Here is an 18,251-nt window from a genome sequence, read left to right as displayed (position 1 = left end):
TAGCCCTGCAAGTCAAATTCCATTTAAGATTCCTTACATGCCAAATTGATTCATTTAAAAATGTTTTAATATAAAACAATAATTTTATAGAAAAGCATATTAATATTAGAAATTTTACTGTTCCCCTTTACATATGTATGCTTTAACTATTAACTAAATCTGAAGTATGGTTTTGTTTATATACAGAGGCTAAATCTTGTTCCTGGAAAAATACAGATCTAATAATATGTCATATAGTAGGGAAAATTTGATTTATCTAAAGTTATCTAAAATAACATGAAGCTCAAAGGTAAGCCAAAAACTAAATCTAATCAAAGACAACAGCGGACTTGACTGGACAGCTTTTTATACACAAAGATTCTCAGGAGATTAATCTACCATAAGTGTAATATAAACCCACAGAAATGGTTGTGGAAACAGCTCTTAAAAAGGCTGCATGAAGAAGAATAAAGTGCATAAATCAAAGAATCAAACATTAAAGAACTATGTACTGGCCCTACCACATCTGGAACATAATTAGTCTGGGGTATTACATTTTAACACCACCACCCATTTATCATAGAACATCTGGAGAAAACAAATCATGTTCCTGTGAAACACAAATGTGTGAGTAGAAGACATAAGGCAAGAAACATCTTGCCTTTGTATTCATAATGCTCACTCTGCATTTCATTACATGAATAGCACCTTTGAGAATAATGCAACAGTGCACAACACCTAACATATAGATGAAAAAAAAAACCATATAGATGGTTCAATAAAAACCTGACAAAAAAGGAATATAAAACATATTATCAGAGAGCAGTAATTATCAATCCTGGGTGCACATTAGAATCTTTAGGGATTGGGATATTAATACCAATACCATTTCATATTATTTTAAAAGCTTCCTGGGTGGGAATAAAAGCAACAAGAATAACATTTTTCCTGTATTCCAGAGTTAGTTTTAAGTAGAAAAATAAAAGCACTTTCGAAAACAAAAACAAAAAAACACGCTGATTCAAACCATTTATTCACGAAACATTTACTGACCAACACCCCCAGCATAGATTGGACCAAGATGAGTGTGGCAAAGGATCTGCCTTCAAGACGGTCAAGTTTAAAAGACATAGCAGTGAGATTCTTGTCACTGGCTATGCTCAAACAAAGCTATCAGAGTTCAACTTAATACAAAAAGCAGCAGCAGAAGTTATGAAATGATTTTGAGTCCAGACTCTGCCAACAGGCAAACTGAATGATATGGGGCAAGTATTTAACATTTGAACCTATTACTGAGATTTAAAAAAAAAAAAAGGAATGAATAACAGAATCTCTAACATTATCAAATGTTTCTTAGAAGTCCATGAACTATGTTTAAAACAGATTTTTTCATTAGGAGGGAATTAGTAATTGGTAATCTTTACAATCCAAATGTACAATTCACATCTGTGTATGAAAAGAACTCCTAGATGGAAATACCTCTGGATAAACACTCTTGAAATATTTAGACAGATGATCTTACCATAACATAATACATAATTTGCAAGATATACCTTAAAAAGCTTGAAAAGTAATATAAAGCCAGCTGTTTTTAAGTACTTAGGCAAAGTGAATTTTCTTCCATATTGCTCTGGATTATTTTCCCTTCCCCCCCCCTGAAGATTTTGAGAGAGAAAGAGTGCACATGCATGAGCAGAGGGAAGCGTAGAGGGAGAGGGCAAGAATCTCAAGCAGATTCTATGCTGAGGATAGCGCCCCATGCTGGTGATCCCACAATCCTGAGATCATGACCTAGCCAGAATCACAAGTCAGATGCTTAACCCACATGCTACCAAGGCACCCCATTGTGGATTATTTTCTATTCAAATAATAATAAATGTCTTTTTAATGCAAGCCTAAGACTTTTTTCCTAAAAAAGAATACTGCCATAAAGTGATAAAATGAACATCTATGAACATGTACAGCATAAAATTTGCTTCTCTAAACTTTTTGAAAAGTTAAAGAAGTCTTAAAATGTAATACTCTACACATTGGTAACTGATCTAGTAAATTAGATTTTTAACAATTAAAGAACTGTAAAAGATTTCATAAGACTTAAAACAGAACAAGATGAGGTCGTTACCCTCACTTATATTGTCAGTACAGAATTAAAGGGAAGCAAATTTCAATTCTAAATGAGGAGGAATTTAAAAAAAACAATTGGAGCTATTTAATAGACTGACTTTAAATCCTACAATCCACATTATTGGATGCTCTTAAACTGAGGTTAGATGATATTCTATCAGGAATGGCATAAAAAGAGTTTATATACTAAGCAAGAAGCTAACCTACTAATAAAATTCAGTGAACTCTGAAGATTCTTTTAGCTCTCCAAATCTCTTTTAGTTTAAAGAAATTTTAAATGAGTGTTTCTCAAAGAGCCATTCACGTAATTGTATCCAAATCACCTAGTGGTGCTTCTAAAATGTGTATTCCTCTGCCTCAAAACTCCTACCCCCTTCCCCAGGCAGAATAAGGATCTCAAGATGTTCAAAAATCTGCATTTTTTATAAACAACTTAAACAGATTAAAAATCATTTAGGTTATACCAGGCAGAATGCAAATTAGCTTTAGGTGTGTTCCACAAAGATGCCAAGAAAGAGAACAGAAATAATTTTACAAAGTCTTATAGAATGTTTTTATTGCTACCTGATGTTCCCCATTGCTAGGTGCAAGATGAAACTCAAAATGACAAGAGATTTAATTTTTAAGCTCCTGGGATCCCTGGGTAGCGCAGCGGTTTGGCGCCTGCCTTTGGCCCAGGGCGCGATCCTGGAGACCCGGGATCGAATCCCACGTCAGGCTCCCGGTGCATGGGGCCTACTTCTCCCTCTGCCTGTGTCTCTGCCTCTCTCTCTCTGTATGACTATCGTAAATAAATTAAAAAAAATTAAAAAAAAATTTTAAGCTCCTGTCCCAAACCACTAGCTATTACGAAGTAATTCTACAAGAATCTATAACCATCCAACCTTTTAAGAAACTAAATATAGCATGGAATTATATCATAAAAGCGACTAATTTTACATCTTCATCAAAGTCAAAGAAAGCTATGATTCTAGTGAAAGCATAGACAATTCTTACAGACCTAATAGACATTCAAGAAGAAAAAGCCTTTCTTAAAGGTGACCGAGAAAAATTTAAGCATCTGAGAGAGTATCAGACCTAAAAAGAAATATGGCAAAGAACTTTTGTAACCAAATTAAATCTAAGAAACTATCATCCACAAGAATTCATATATGGAAAAAGAAGATTTAGAAAAGTAACTACTTTTGAGGGTAAGAAGAACTGGCACTGTCATATATTACCAGTGGGAATGTGATTTGGGGGGTAACTTAGTAACATTTTTCAAAATTGCAAATGCATACATCTTTACCTGCCATTCTATTTCTAGGAATTCATCTTAGAGACAGACTTACAAGTCTTTTATATTTGTCAAATAACAAATATAAAAAAAGTCATTCACTATGCATTTTGGTAGCTGTAAAAAAATATTAGAAATAATCTAAAGTTCCTTCAACCTGTAAGTGCTTAAATAAATTATGATACCTTTATACAAAGACGTACTATACAGTGAGAAATAATTAGGAAATTCTTACATACTTGACATGGAAATATTTCCAGAATACATTAAATGAAAAAGCAAAATGCAGAAAAGTATGCACTATATTATCTATTCATGCAAAATACCAAGTATGATTACAAGTTACCATGAAATAAAAAGTTCAACAGAACGATGAATGTGGTTTACCTTAAATAAAGGATCACGAATGCAAAATATGATTTTATGCTGATATATTTACTTAATGAAAAGAGGCCAAGAGGTACTGAAATCCCACTTACCAACAAGTATACTGCTGATGTAAACTGGCTGTATAAAGTGACTCAGCAATGCTCCCTGTACACCAAGCACTTCCCATCTTGTCAATTTGTCACTTGAGGACATACTGCTTACTCTATTAACAACATCTGCAGGACAGTAGACAGTGAGATAAATTTTGCCTTCAACAGCCACATGGAGACTCAGTTCTTCATTGGCTTCAAATGCAGATATAGAATGTGGATTAAGACGCCTAGAAAAAGGAAAGGTTTTTTTTTTCTTTTACAAAACAAAGTATACAAAATGGGGTATTACTCAGCCATAAAAAAGAACAAAATCTTGCCATTTGCAATGACATGCATAGAGCTAGAGAGTATTATGCTAAGTGAAAGTCAGAGAAAGACAAATATCATATGATTAAATCATGATATTTGTGAGATTTAAGAAACAAAACAAATGAGCTAAAGGGAAAAAGAGAGGGAGGGCAAACCAAGAAACAGACTCTCAATTACAAAGAACAAACTGATGGTTACCAGAGGGGAGGCTGGTGGGGGGATGGGTTAAAAAGAAGGTGATTAGGATTAAGAAGTGCACTTGTGATGAGCACTAGGATCATACAGAAGTGTTAAATCACTATACTGTACACCTGAAACTAATATTACACGGTATGTTAACTGGAATTTAAATAAACATTAAAACAATTAAAAAAAAGTGGACAAAGTAAAATCTATATGTACTTAAGAATTGTTTTCAAACATGTTTAACTTGCCATTCCTTAAGATTAATACCAAACAGAAATTAACCATATTTAGAGCTTCTGGGCAAAGATAAATTCTTTTTACTGCCTTTATGTCCCTTAAAATAAAATGAAAACTTAAGTTTTGTTCCTTCCACAGTTGTCATTTTCTTTCTCTGAAATTTTTTTAAAAATTTAAAAAAATACAAGAGAATGAAGAAAAAATAAACCCTGACAATTTGTGTTCAAGATTAATCTCCAGTAAAATATGTTAAAAAAAAAAAAGTAAAATCATTTGTTCTGAATCTTCTCTCCAGGAACAGTCCTTGCACTTGTTTTCAAAGGTGTAACTGGAAGAATTTCTAAAAAAAATATTAACCATGGTTATCTCTAGATAGACTTGCTTTTCTCCTTTGTGCTTGTCTGTGCTGTTTAAGTGTCATGCTGATGCTACTCATTCATCAAGATAATAAAGTTTTAGCTACAGACTCAGAAAAACTGCATTAACTCCAGTATTAGTATGTGAGAATTCATAAAACCAGGCTTTCCTAACATTTATGAAGTCTTAAAACTCGAAAGAAGAAAATTTTCAACAGCACAGAAGTATGTGGAATAATTTTAGTAGTAACAGATCAGACTGAGTGGAGAGGCCCCTGCTAGAGGCCACAAATAACACCTCAAGTCAGAGGGAGAATACGAATAGGTATGAGTTTACTTGTTCTAGTGCTGTTCTAGGGACTTAGAATATATGATCTAGCCATTCTAACTGCTTTTAAAAACAACTTCTACAATACTTACAATTGTGACTTAATCTGAGCTGACCCTTTAGGCAACTGGTTCATATAGAGATAAATGTTGATATTCTGTTTCAGAGTCAGTAGATTAGAAGCTGGTTCTGTACAAAATATTGATTTTTCCATCATAGCAGGATTTTTGCTGTAGAAGAGTAGAAGTTGTCTATAAAAGTACCTAAAAAAAAGAGTTATAACTTTATTAAGTAATAAAATTTTACAGTAATTTATTTTAAGCATCATATTCATGTGTGTCGTGAACAATGTCCCTCATTGAAAGGCTATTTCTCCAAAGGAAAGTTTGGAAATTAAGAATTCCTAAAATAACTTTTGCCTTATTTAGAGAAGAGTTAAATCCTGTAAGAAGTCCTCAACTGTAGCCCAGTCTGACATGTGACCTAAAAGCACCATTCCTTGACTACTACACTCCACTCATTTCACATTTGAGTCCTAAACAGTCATATCCAGCTAATGACCCATTTCTCTATTGATTCCTCTCTTTTCTCAGTTCTGCTCTCAGCCTCCTACTTGAAGTGTAAAAATTCTCCTTGCTTCTTTTTTCCCTTCCCTGACAAAAGAAGTCCTCAACTGTAGCCCAGTCTGACATGTGACCTAAAAGCACCATTCCTTGACTACTACACTCCACTCATTTCACATTTGAGTCCTAAACAGTCATATCCAGCTAATGACCCATTTCTCTATTGATTCCTCTCTTTTCTCAGTTCTGCTCTCAGCCTCCTACTTGAAGTGTAAAAATTCTCCTTGCTTCTTTTTTCCCTTCCCTGACAAAACAACCAACCACTGTGGTTCCTGCTTCATAGTGGTTTTGAAGACAAAAACAAAGAATTGCAAAAACAATACGATGAAAATCATAAGTCATAGTAAGAAGTGGAACAAATTTCCTGAGAAACTAATACAAATCAATCAGGGGACAAATACTATTTTGCTTATTAAAAACATTTTAGTCCTTTCATCAGAAATAATTTTAAAGACTCAGCACAAGCATATAATAGGGCCAAGCATGGGAAGAAATAAAAGTAATTTTAAAGAGGTCAAATAATTCAATAAGCACCAACGAAGATTAGAGAACAATGAGTTGCATTAACTTCCCCCAAATTTTCCCTTTAAGATTATAGGATTCGTTCCTTATAGAAACATGTACTTAAGTTTTTCAGACAAAATTATGTCTAAATTTGTTTTAAAATACTCTACCACAGAAAATACCAACAAAAAGTGAGGATGCAAAGATTAAATAAGAACAGAATGCTGATAACTAAATATGCTGATAACTGGATATGATCACAGATATTGGTATTAGAATGCTAATAAACTGAATGATAGAATTCATTATCCTATTCTTACTGTGTTTGAAAATTTCCATTAAAAAGTTTTATAGAAAGTAAACTCAAAAAAAAAAAAAGTAAACTCAATGGCTTAACAGAACCAAAATCTGGTAGATACTGGAAAAAGTAACAAATTCTTCACTTTTCATATGAGGACTTCTAAGGAGTAACATTCCTGGCTTCTCTTTCTGCTATTTTCACTTTCGTTCTCATTCTATTTCTCTTTCTCATTCCTAGCTTCTCTACCTGCTATTCATGCCTTTTGTAAAGAGCAGAGTGACTACCAATGAATTTAAGAAACAGGTGTGCTCATCTCAGCCTTTTCTGCCAGCCTGTACAAACTTATAGTTATAAAAACAAAAACAAAAACAAAAAACAGGGATGCCTGGGTGGCTCGCAGTTAAGCCTCTGCCTTTGGCTCAGGGCGTGATGCTGGAGTACCGGGATCGAGTCCCACACTGAGCTTCCTGCATGGAGCCTGCTTCTCCTTCTGCCTATGTCTCTGCCTCTCTCTCTGTCTCTATGAATAAAATATTTAAAAAAGAAAAAGTCAGGAGGATGAAAAGTATAGCAAAGGGAACAGAGTCAATAATATTGTACAGCTACAGATGGTAACTACATTTACCATGATGCGGAGTATGGTGACTGCTGCATACTAACATGTTTAACATCATATGTCAACTATATCTCAATTTAATAAAAAGAATACCATTATCTACATTTTGCTATAAACTCTGCATAGACATCATGAATGCAAACTTACTGGCTTCTAGTGATGTTTTTAAATGTGGCTAATTTGGGGGTGAATATTACACCAAGTCTACTTGGTCCAGATCTAAAGCTATATACTCACTTTGATCAGTAATAAAGATGGTATATTAAGAAAAAAGTTGTAGGACTCTTAAAATTGAGTTCATAAAGTCTTGATAAGAAAGGCCACTAAAACCTACAAATTAAGACACTGCATTTATTGTAAAGTTTTTAAAAAATGACATAGAAATAATCAGAGACTGTCATATCCAAGGCTCAATGATCAGTAAAATTCCATTTGTAAATAAAGACACTGATATGTGGTTACTTTGGGCTGAAAGAATTAATATTTGGTGGCATTAAATATATGTTACCTTACCTAAGGAGAGACCTTCTGGCTGTAACGACAGCATGAGTGTCGTGCAACACTCTTCCATTTGGCTTAATGCACTGGCTGTAATTGTATTCACCTGTGCCTATAGCTACAACTTCATGCTGTCCAGCTGAAAGGAAAAGGTTAACAGTAACAGGTTATTCTGGCCTCTTTCTTCTCTATATTCAACCTCTACCTTACCATTTTAAAGTTACTAAAATATATTGACCAAATAAATGGAAAATCCCAGTTTTAAATAAGAGTTTGAGGGTCTTCTGGGAACATTTTTTAATAGTTCAATAATATTCCTAAAAAGGCAGATATTTTATGATAGTTCATCAGAAATTTTACCACCATCAACAGAATTATCAGATATTCTTAGTTTTCAACTACACATCTATTTCTTCTACATCTAGATGTGTTTGGCTTACTAGAGACTTCATTTGCCATTCTACTTCTGCCTTAAAGTTATCTAACGACTATTTTTTTTCTATTTTTTCTTAATCCACTCAAACTCTGCAAATCATAGTTTCTCTGTTCTACTGAAACTGTTTTAAAGATTGAGAGCGTGTCCACATGAGGAGGAGGAAAGGAAGAGGAAGAAGTAGTCGTCCCACTGAGCTGGGAGCCCAACCAGGGACTTGATTCCAGGATCCTGAGATCATGACTTGAGCCAAAGGCAGACACTTAACCAACTCAGCCACCCTGGCACCCCTGAAACTGTTTTTAAAGAAACAAGCACCTTATTCTTTTTCTAACAGTTCTTCTCCATTTTTTTTTTCTGTACCTTATTTGAGATTTCTTGAAACTCTATGCTCAGATTACATAATCCTTTTTTCTTTCACATCCTAACTCTAAGGCCTTTCTATAGTGTAGTCACTAAGCTCATTGCTCTTTTTTCTCTAGAATATTCTCCTCTGAACATCTTGTATTTTCTTTTACTTCATATTGATTATTTCAGAAAATCTCTAGTCTTAGACTTTCAAATAAAGTTCAGTTTCAGGGGTACCTGGGGGGCTCAATCAGTTGTGTCTGACTCTTGATTTTGGCTCAAGTCATGATCTCAGAGTCCTGAGATTGAGCTCTGTGCGACAGAACCCTCAGTCAGGCTAGGCTCCATGCTCAGCAGGGAGACTGCTAGAGATTCTCTCTTTTCTGCCCACTCATATACTCACACACTCTAAAATAAATAAATCTTAAATAAAAAGGTTTCACCTTTGCAAATACCTAAAAGGACTTTCATTAATTCAACAAAAACTGAAGAACTAAAAAGTATATGCTAGGAATAAAAAGTTGAGCAAGACATGACCTCATGAAGCTTCTAATAAAGACAGAAAAAGACTAAACAAACCACAAACTATGACATGTGCTTTAAAGGGGCCAATGTAAAAAATAATGGAGGGCGAGGTTACCTCATGCAAACTAGCTGCAGAATCTCTATGAAACGGAAATTTAAGTTTCAACATGAGGTGTGATAAGGGGCATTGCAGTCAAAACTGCAAGCTTCTGTGGACCCTGGGCAGGGAGACCAGTATAGCTGCTCCAGTAAAGAGGTAAGGAAATGGCATCAGATGAGGTCAGAGAGTCATCATAAATCATGCTAAGGAGTCTGTGGATTTTACTCAAGAGCTATGTATGGTGAGGGTAAGAGACTGAAAACCATATTGTGTTACATTTTAAGATCATTCCTTTACATGGATATTTAGGGTCCAAGAAGCTGAAGACATAATGACTTAAGACTTGAGTAATGAAGAGTGGTTGGAAAAGAATAATCAGATCTGATGTAGTGTTTGGGGACATAACAGAACTTAGACATAAACTGTTATTAGGTTATTAGGGAAAGAACTCAGCTTTTTAGCCTGCCTGAACAACTGGGAAAATGCCAGTTACTGAGATGGAGAAAGCTAGAGGGGAAATAGAATTAGATGGGGAAAATAAGAAGTTCCATCATCACAAATGTAGCTGCTCCAGTAAGTGGATGGTGGTGGTAAAAGCAAATTATATAGTGTCACTAAGTTCTGGAATGGTGATGTAAAGTTCTGAGTTATAAATAGAAACTCAGTTTCTATTTAAACTCTGTAACAGGACCTGTCATGTTTCAGGGAGATACTAGTTTCATAATGCAGTAAAAGGCAATAACAAAAAGAAGGGATTCATCAAGTTGAAAGAGGGAATGGAACCAATATTTAAGTGAAGGGATCAGCTATCAAAGATAAGATCCTTCCTGTACTCACAGCAGAGAGGATGAGCTCAAATGCAATAAATTACATAGATTTGATGAAAAGAACAAAAGGAAGTTTGGATTTGATAGTTTCTTACAGACACAATAAAAAATTATGACACATGAGGCAGCTGGGTGGCTCAGCGGTTCAGCACCGCCTTCAGCCCAGGGCGTGATCCTGGAGACCCTGGATTGAGTCCCACGTCGGGCTCCCGGGATGGAGCCTGTTTCTCTCTCTGCCTGTGTCTCTGCCTCTCTCTGTCTCTCTCGTGAATAAATAAATAAAAAAAATGACACATGGCCATTAGTTAAAAGCAGGGATAGAAAAGAGGATCTGGGATATTTGAGGACAAAGCAAAGTATGAAGTAGACATTTCAGGGCATGTGTGATCAACCCTGCTAGACACCGGTTGGCTGGGCAGTGAGGAATATCCACTTGAGGCTTCTAATACATTTTTAAGTATGCATTGATCAAGTCACTTATTCCAGGAACGTGTACTTAATTTTACTCAGTGTCTCCGCACCCTAGATTTACAATTGTATCACTAAAACCAGATTTATTACTCTCATCCAGGCTATTCATACAACTCCACATCAGCTTCCAGATTCCTGTGTATATGGGAACAATGATCATTCTACTATGTAAACTTGAAATGCTAGGTCTTATATCTCATTTCACCTATCATTGTCACTTTCATATAATCACATCAATTTCTAAAAAATATTATCTTCTTTCCCTGTTCATATCTTTCTCAACTCTAATGTAAGCAGCTCCATTACAATAATCTAAGTTACGATACTCTAATTCAGGACCAATCCTTGTAGTATTTTTAAAAAACTGTTGGCAATTATTGCTTAAACATCAACTTTTTTTAATCATTACAAATGTAATTTAAGGTTTTCCTAAACGGCAAGTACTGTGCCAAATAATTTATATTATCACATCTAATCCTAGTACTCCATGAAGTAGAAGTTATTACTTCTATTTTTCAGAAATTAGAAGAAAACTGTAGCAGAGAGATGTTAAATATATAACATGCCCAAAGTCACTTAAGTAGCAGAGCTAAATCTCATGCTATATCCAACAATTAGAGTACGGTATCAATCCCTAACCAAAAATCTTTCACCACTTTCTATTTCATGAAATCCAACTGTTGACTGGATTTTAAAGGACTCCATAATCTGGTAACATCTTATCAACCTAACTATATTTTGTATTATGCACACACATACAGACACGTATGTACACACTTTTCTGCACTAGTAATAAATTTCTCTCATTGTTCCATAAAGTTTTCTCACTCCCACTTTCTTCCCTTATGCCTTTCTCTCTTCAAAAATGTCTTTTCTTCTATTTATCCAAGCCTTATTAATAACCCTTAGTTTCATGTCCCAAAGATTTTAACCTTATTGGCTCTCTACAATCTATTAATTTTCATGCATTTATGGATTACAGAAAATAATTGTTATCAACTTAGACTTTCAACAGTGTGTGTATATATATGTGTATAAATATTCTCTCCCTAAATTATAAAAACTCCTTAAGAATAGACCAAATCTGGGGATCCCTGGGTGGCTCCGTGATTTAGCACCTGCCTTTGGCTCAGGGCATGATTCTGGAGGCCTGGGGAATCAATACCCCCTTCGGGCTCCCTGTGTGGAGCCTGCTTCTTCCTCTGCCTGTGTCTCTGCCTCTCCCTATGTGTCTCTCATGAATAAATAAATAAAATCTTAAAAAAAAAATAGACCAAATCTCAATTGTTTTATATCATCTACAACATCTTACTCCAAGATGAACATAAAATTCAAATACTTTTATTAAATTATTAACCTAGAACACTAAAGGGTAAATAAAAGTTAAAATGTAGTTAGAATCATATCATAATATCCACAAGAAAAACCAGAAGCTCATGATTTTTCATATTATAATATTTTCGTATTTGAAAATGTGTTCATTTTTATGGGGTCCTTCTCAATGTTTATTACAATGGAAAATTAGATTTCAAGTTGGTAGTAGTTCCAACAGAGTTACTGTTTAAAATGTTAGGCATTTTACTTTTCTGCAGTTCTCTATTGGCTTCTGGTCAGCATACTGTAACATTGAGAGCCTTTGTATTTAATGATCCACATCCACTAGAAAAGGCCACTTCAAATCAATGCAACACCATTGTAAAAAGGACCAAAGAGTCAAAATACTACAATATATCGCTCAAATGATGAGGTTATTTAACACTTTTTCCATAAACCAACACATCCCAAATATCTGGACTTACCTCTTTCAATTATAAAAGCAGCCAATGAATTGCTACATTTCAGATATTCGGAATGATTAGAAATTAGTTTATTAAATGTTTCTTTAACAATTTGTGATATCTTTGCATACTGAATATGTCTCCCTTCTGGAAAAAAAAATCAAATGGAATATGATTTAAAGAACACAGTGCTTTCTCCCAGAGGCCTCTATTATTCCTATTATAACCTTACAATTGAGTTTGTAATTTACATATGTGAATTATAATTTATGCCACTGATACTTTAAAGCATTCAATTCTAAAAAAGACATGTTATTGAGCTTTATGGAAAATTTATTGTAAAAAGATTAATACTTCATATGAGTTACTGATCTATATTTGATGAAGTATTTAAAAATTATACAAGACACAAGTCATTTAATAGGATTGTCCCACACTGCCAACTAACATCTCACCAAATGCCAGTAGTCTTCCCTCAACACTGTGACAATTAAAATACATTCCCCTTAGTACTCGCCCCGCTGAGAACCACTGCAAAGCACTAATCACTTAGACCCTTTATACAGTTCCATGTTCCCACTGAACAAGTCCTGAACTTTGCAAGGGGATAAATTTTAAGTAATTAGGATTACTAGAAAACAGTTGATAATCAAGAATATAATGAAAAGTTAAAAAAAAATGACAGAGCTTATTAAAATTAAGGTTCTGGGGTAGGGCCTTGGCCATTTGTTTTGTGTACCCCTACTGAAGAACCATCGTTCTAGAGAATGAGAGGTTGCAGAATCCCCTAATACAGTTTCTCCAAGTTTAGCGGCAAATCACCAATAGCTCCTGATGTTTCATGATTGCTAAGCAGTCTACCAAGTGGTTTGAAGTCCGTTTCACATTTTTAGAGGACAAAAAGCAGTGAAACAACTTTGCTGTCATGCATTACATAAGAAATGAAGAATTATCATTTTCACAGAAATTCTTTTTACCTGCTCAATAATCATTACGTTAAAAAAGCACACAAATAATAAAAGTATGATATTAGCATTCTCAACTAACATTCTACTAATGGGACACAACACATTTCAGTTAGGCCATTTACATGCTTTGTTTATATTTGTTAAACTTTAATTTTTCTGTTACTATTGTTAATGCTCTCTTATTGGCAAAAACAAATCCACGTTATCACGAAGAATGCAAACAATCACAAAATCAATCACAAAATGAAGCTCAGGAAAAAATGAAGTAAGGGCTATATTCTTTTATCTCATCACAAAACATATAATGTGGAGATGTAAATTATTACAATTGCATGCTAGCATATATTTCACCAAAACTGTTATCAACAAAACTATCCATGTGTGGTGTATGAATTAGTTTTTGGTCCTTACACAATAAAAACGTAATGAGAACTACTCAGCAACTTGGCTCTGCTTACCACCAAAAATTCATGATACAGAGGAAAAAAATAATAAAAAATATATAAAAATATTTTTAAGTTTAATTTTTATTTTATTTATTTTTTTAAAGATTTTATTTATTAACTCATGAGAGACACAGAGAAAGAGAGAGGTGGAAACACAGGCAGAGGGAGAAGCAGGCTCCATGCAGGGAGCCCGATGTGGGACTCGATCCTGGGTCTCCAGGACCACACCCTGGGCTGAAGGCAGCATTAAACCTCTGAGCCACCCAGGCTGCCCTAAATTTAACTTTTTACCAAATGCAGATAATATTACCACTTTCTAATAGAAACTTTTAGAATCTGTAAATATAAACATATGTCACTCAAAAAACCAAAAACTGGAACATTCTGAAATGCACCTTTTGCATTTACCTGGTCTCAGACATCACTCAGGGACCACCTCATCCTTCTTTGTGGGTCCACAGAATGAATGTACTATAATTTGTTTAATCATGTCATATATAGTTAGCATGTATTTTGTGTTACGGAGTAGAAAAACACACTGCATTTAGTACTGACAGAATAAGAATTGTGGATGGGCAAAAAAATGTTCTGCTACACTTTAAAAGGTTGCACCTAAATATCATAAAGAACATTTGAGGGATCCCTGGGTGGCACAGCGGGGATCCCTGGGTGGCACAGCGGTTTAGCGCCTGCCTTTGGCCCAGGGCGCGATCCTGGAGACCCAGGATCGAATCCCATGTCGGGCTCTCGGTGCATGGAGCCTGCTTCTCCCTCTGCCTATGTCTCTGCCTCTCTCTCTCTCTCACTGTGTGCCTATCATAAATAAATAAAATTTAAAAAAAAAAAATCTGTCTTAAAAAAAAAAAAAAAAAAAAAAAAAAAAGAACATTTGGGACTTAACAACATCTAAGTATACCTCTTAAGTATACCTCTTGATCTTAATTCAGTGTTGAAGGAAATAACACTGTGAATATAACCAAGTCTTAGTTACTAAACGTGTCTCTTATTACCATGCACGTAAAGAATAAAAATCAAATGCAATACCATTTCCCTTATACATTTGTCCTGACTATTGAGGAAACAAAATGTTCTCCCAAGTTACTGAAAATGAAGGATGAGATAAAAACATGACATACATAATGCCGTTTAACACCATTTCTTTGGTTTTAAGTAGCTAATTTCAAGTGATCTTTAGTATCGTGTCACCTGAACCTATCCTCAGAGCCAAAATACCAATTTAAAAATTTGTATTTATTTATTGCAGACAGGGCAGGAAGTGCAAAGGGAGAGAAGCTTAAGCAGGCTCCACACTTGGTGTGGAGCCCAGTGTGGAGCTCCACCTCACAACCCAGAGATCATAACTTGAGCCTAAATCAAGAGTTGGATGCTTAACTGACTGAGCTACCCAGTCACCTCAAAATATCATTTTTTAAAGATTTTATTTTTAATTTATGAGAGAGAGAGGGGGAGGGAGGAGGGAGGGAGGGAGGGAGGGGGAGGGAGAGAGAGAATGGGTGGTGGGAAGGGCAGAGGGAGAAGCAGACTCCTTGCTGAGCAGGGGGCCCAGAGTGGGACTCAATCCCAGGACCCTGAGATCATGACCTGAGCCAAAGGCAGACGCTTAACCAACTAAGCCACCCAGGTGCCCCAAAATATTATTTTTCATGAAATATGGTCCAGTGAGAAATAGGGCAAAGCAGACAGTCTGTGTAATACCAATACTCTAATTGGCCAAATAGGATCTGTCCTGGAAATTACTGTGGTTCTAAAATCGTTTTTTTTCAAAGGCAATAACATCCAACTCCTGTGTTTACCCATTAGCTTGAAGGATGAGTTTGCTCTCCCTTTTATGACAACTCGACTCGTGTCTGAGCCTACTAAAACCTGACTCTAATCCTGTATTTTTTTAAACACACTGTTAACTATGTGTTCTTCCTTCCTCACAGATTGGTCTGTTTTCTCAGGGTATATTAATCTATATTGTCAGTTACTGACAGAGATTCTGTCCTGCCATTAATTAAAATTGCCCAGAGGCTGAAATGACACACTAGAGCCCTGTCCCCATATTAAGGGATGATTGTTGCTGGATTCAACCCTGACTTCCCTTCTTTTCACCAATTCTTATGATTGTTAGATTAAATTACTGTATTGAACTTTGATGGATTTTGTCATTTGAATATGTCTATTTCCCTGGTCTGTTTGTTCTTTTACTCCAAACAAGTTCACAAAAGCACAGATTTTCTGTTTTAGAATGATAATGGAGGAAAAAAAAAAAAGAGTGACTGACAATGGACAACCCAAGTCTGAATAGGCATAAATTGGAACATTGATGTTTCATGTTTCTTTATGTTTTTATTTACAGGTCCTCCTGTTTTTTAAACCCTCATCTTTAGACCTAGAAGAGAAGGGTATTATTCATTTTAATTCTGTAAATACTCTAAACTTTGAAGTCTGTAGTATTAACTATTGTGTAGGCAATGTAGAAATAATTTCCTGACTTTCAGAGAATTATGATCCGATAAGAAAAGTATACAACTACTACCATACAATGTCGAATATGACAAAATGTTGTAAAAAAAAAAAGTTACTATTTAGAAAGTATCTACTAGCACTGATTTAAGTATTCTACATGAATGAATTCATTAAATTCTCATAAGTACCCTTTGAGGTAATTACTGTTATAGCCATTTTATAAATGAAAAAATTAAGGTGCATAGAGAAGTAGCTGATTGTAGGTCATACAACTAGTAACTGCAATTGCAGTTTTCTTGAGCTTGAGTGACAAATAACTGCCATTAAAAGTAAACAATTATTGGATGCCTGGGTGGCTCAGTGGTTGAGCATCTGCCTTCGGCCCAGGGCATGACCCTGGAGACCCGGGATCGAGTCCCACATTGGGCTTCCTGCGTGGGGCCTGCTTCTTCCTCTGTGTCTCTGCCTCTCTCTGTGTCTCTCTCATGAAAAAATAAAGTCTTAAAAAAAAAGTAAACATTTAAAATAAAAACCCCAACCATTAAGCATCAGAAAGCCACTGGTTTTCATTAATGACAAGCCTACCAAAGCATTCTCAAAAGAGCAGCTATATGAAATTGATGAACCACTTCCTTATAGAAAAAAAAGTCATTTCTTCAAATTTTCTTCAACCTGTCTTCTTCCATTCCTTATTTCTCTTTTTTAGCACAATATAAAAGGAAAGTCTCCTCTTTGTAGAAGTGTTACAGGTTTGAATAAAATACTAGTATATATTTTCATATCTAAGCATATTTTAATACATGTTTAATTATAATTCTTTATTGGGTTACTAAAAAAGATCATAAGGGACTTTCCTACCATAATGTACTTTTGAGACATATGTTGGTTCAGGTGAAACAACAGGTTCTGCAGGGATAGGAGGAGGACCTGTAAATAAAACAAAAACATAAAGAAACATAAAACATCAATGTTCCAAAGAGCAGATACCTACCTTACTATTCTATAATAAAAAGCAGTCTGAGAATGATTATTTTTTTCTGTATAGTTCTGCCAACTCCAAGCCATCAAATATCCATAGCTCATCCTTGATAAAGGTCTTTCCTATGTTGAAATTATACACACACAGTTCTGGATTTCCTAATCTTATGCTATTATATACTTTGCATTATCACAGATGCCACAATCCTGAAAGTATTTAAAGTGAACCTTGTTTCAGATGCTCATGAACAATTTTCTATTTACAGTAATACTATGTAAAACACTTAATATCTTATTAAAATTCAATAAGTAAAAGTTATCATTTTTCCTAGCGGGATACTACATTCAGAGTATTCAAAGCTTGTAGTCCCATTCTTTGCAATGGCTTTCCGATTTGGATCCCGAGTTAGGGAACTGAGGAAAACAAAAAAAGAACATGACACTAAACCAAAGAAACAAATAAAAAGATCAGAAAAGTTTAAATGAAGAGGTTTCAGGAGCAAAAGTTCAACTAAAGTAATTAGTATCTCCTGAGATACTAATTTATCATTCATAAAAACAAAGGAAGCAAAAAAAACTATTACTCCGGACTTAATTTTGAGTAAGATGAAATACTGACTTAATATATCAAAATTAGTAAGGAAAGACTAGCAATGTTATTTGCGGTTCACATTAATTAGGCAAAGGATAACTATAATTAGACACATACATTCTGGACTATAGAAAAATAGAACTTTAAAAACTCAGAAAAAGATGGATTTTTTTTTTCCATTTACTCAGAGTTGGGTTCAGGTAGAATGAAAACCAAAAATATTAAACCTTGTTTATTAAGCACAAATAATTTCAACAAAGAAAATGTGACTGCACAAGTTGGCCTGCACCATATGCGAACAGGCAAAATAATCTTGAAAAAGAACAAAGTTGGAGGACTCACACTTCCCAATTTCAAAACTTAATACAAAGTGACATTAAATCAAAACATTAGAGTAATGGCATACAGACACATAGACCAATGGAACCAAGAACCCAGAAATAAATTCTCACATATTTGTCAAATGATTCTTGACAAGGGGGCCAGTATCATTC

The 18,251-nt window shown here is 34.8% G+C and overlaps 1 protein-coding gene across 2 annotated transcripts in view; it reads right to left on the bottom strand.

Moving 5' to 3' along the window:
- The window catches only part of ADAD1 (adenosine deaminase domain containing 1), a 47,512-nt gene that overhangs the window by 23,558 nt on the left and 5,703 nt on the right, over positions 1-18,251 (bottom strand). The window contains exons 4-8 of one of the 2 annotated variants that reach the window (XM_055317097.1): positions 17,046-17,114; positions 12,323-12,448; positions 7,835-7,958; positions 5,370-5,540; positions 3,859-4,088 (exon numbers count right to left, since the gene is read on the bottom strand). In XM_055317097.1, the coding sequence (XP_055173072.1) occupies positions 3,859-4,088; positions 5,370-5,540; positions 7,835-7,958; positions 12,323-12,448; positions 17,046-17,114 (720 nt within the window). The remainder of the gene's footprint in view (positions 1-3,858; positions 4,089-5,369; positions 5,541-7,834; positions 7,959-12,322; positions 12,449-17,045; positions 17,115-18,251) is intronic. The other variant, XM_055317098.1, reaches the window with a different exon arrangement.

The sequence above is a fragment of the Nyctereutes procyonoides genome, unplaced genomic scaffold, assembly GCF_905146905.1.
Source record: "Nyctereutes procyonoides isolate TBG_1078 unplaced genomic scaffold, NYPRO_anot_genome, whole genome shotgun sequence".
Classification (NCBI taxonomy): domain Eukaryota; kingdom Metazoa; phylum Chordata; class Mammalia; order Carnivora; family Canidae; genus Nyctereutes; species Nyctereutes procyonoides.
The sequence above is the reverse complement of the archived record's forward strand: the minus strand, read 5'-3'. Positions and strand labels throughout refer to the sequence as shown.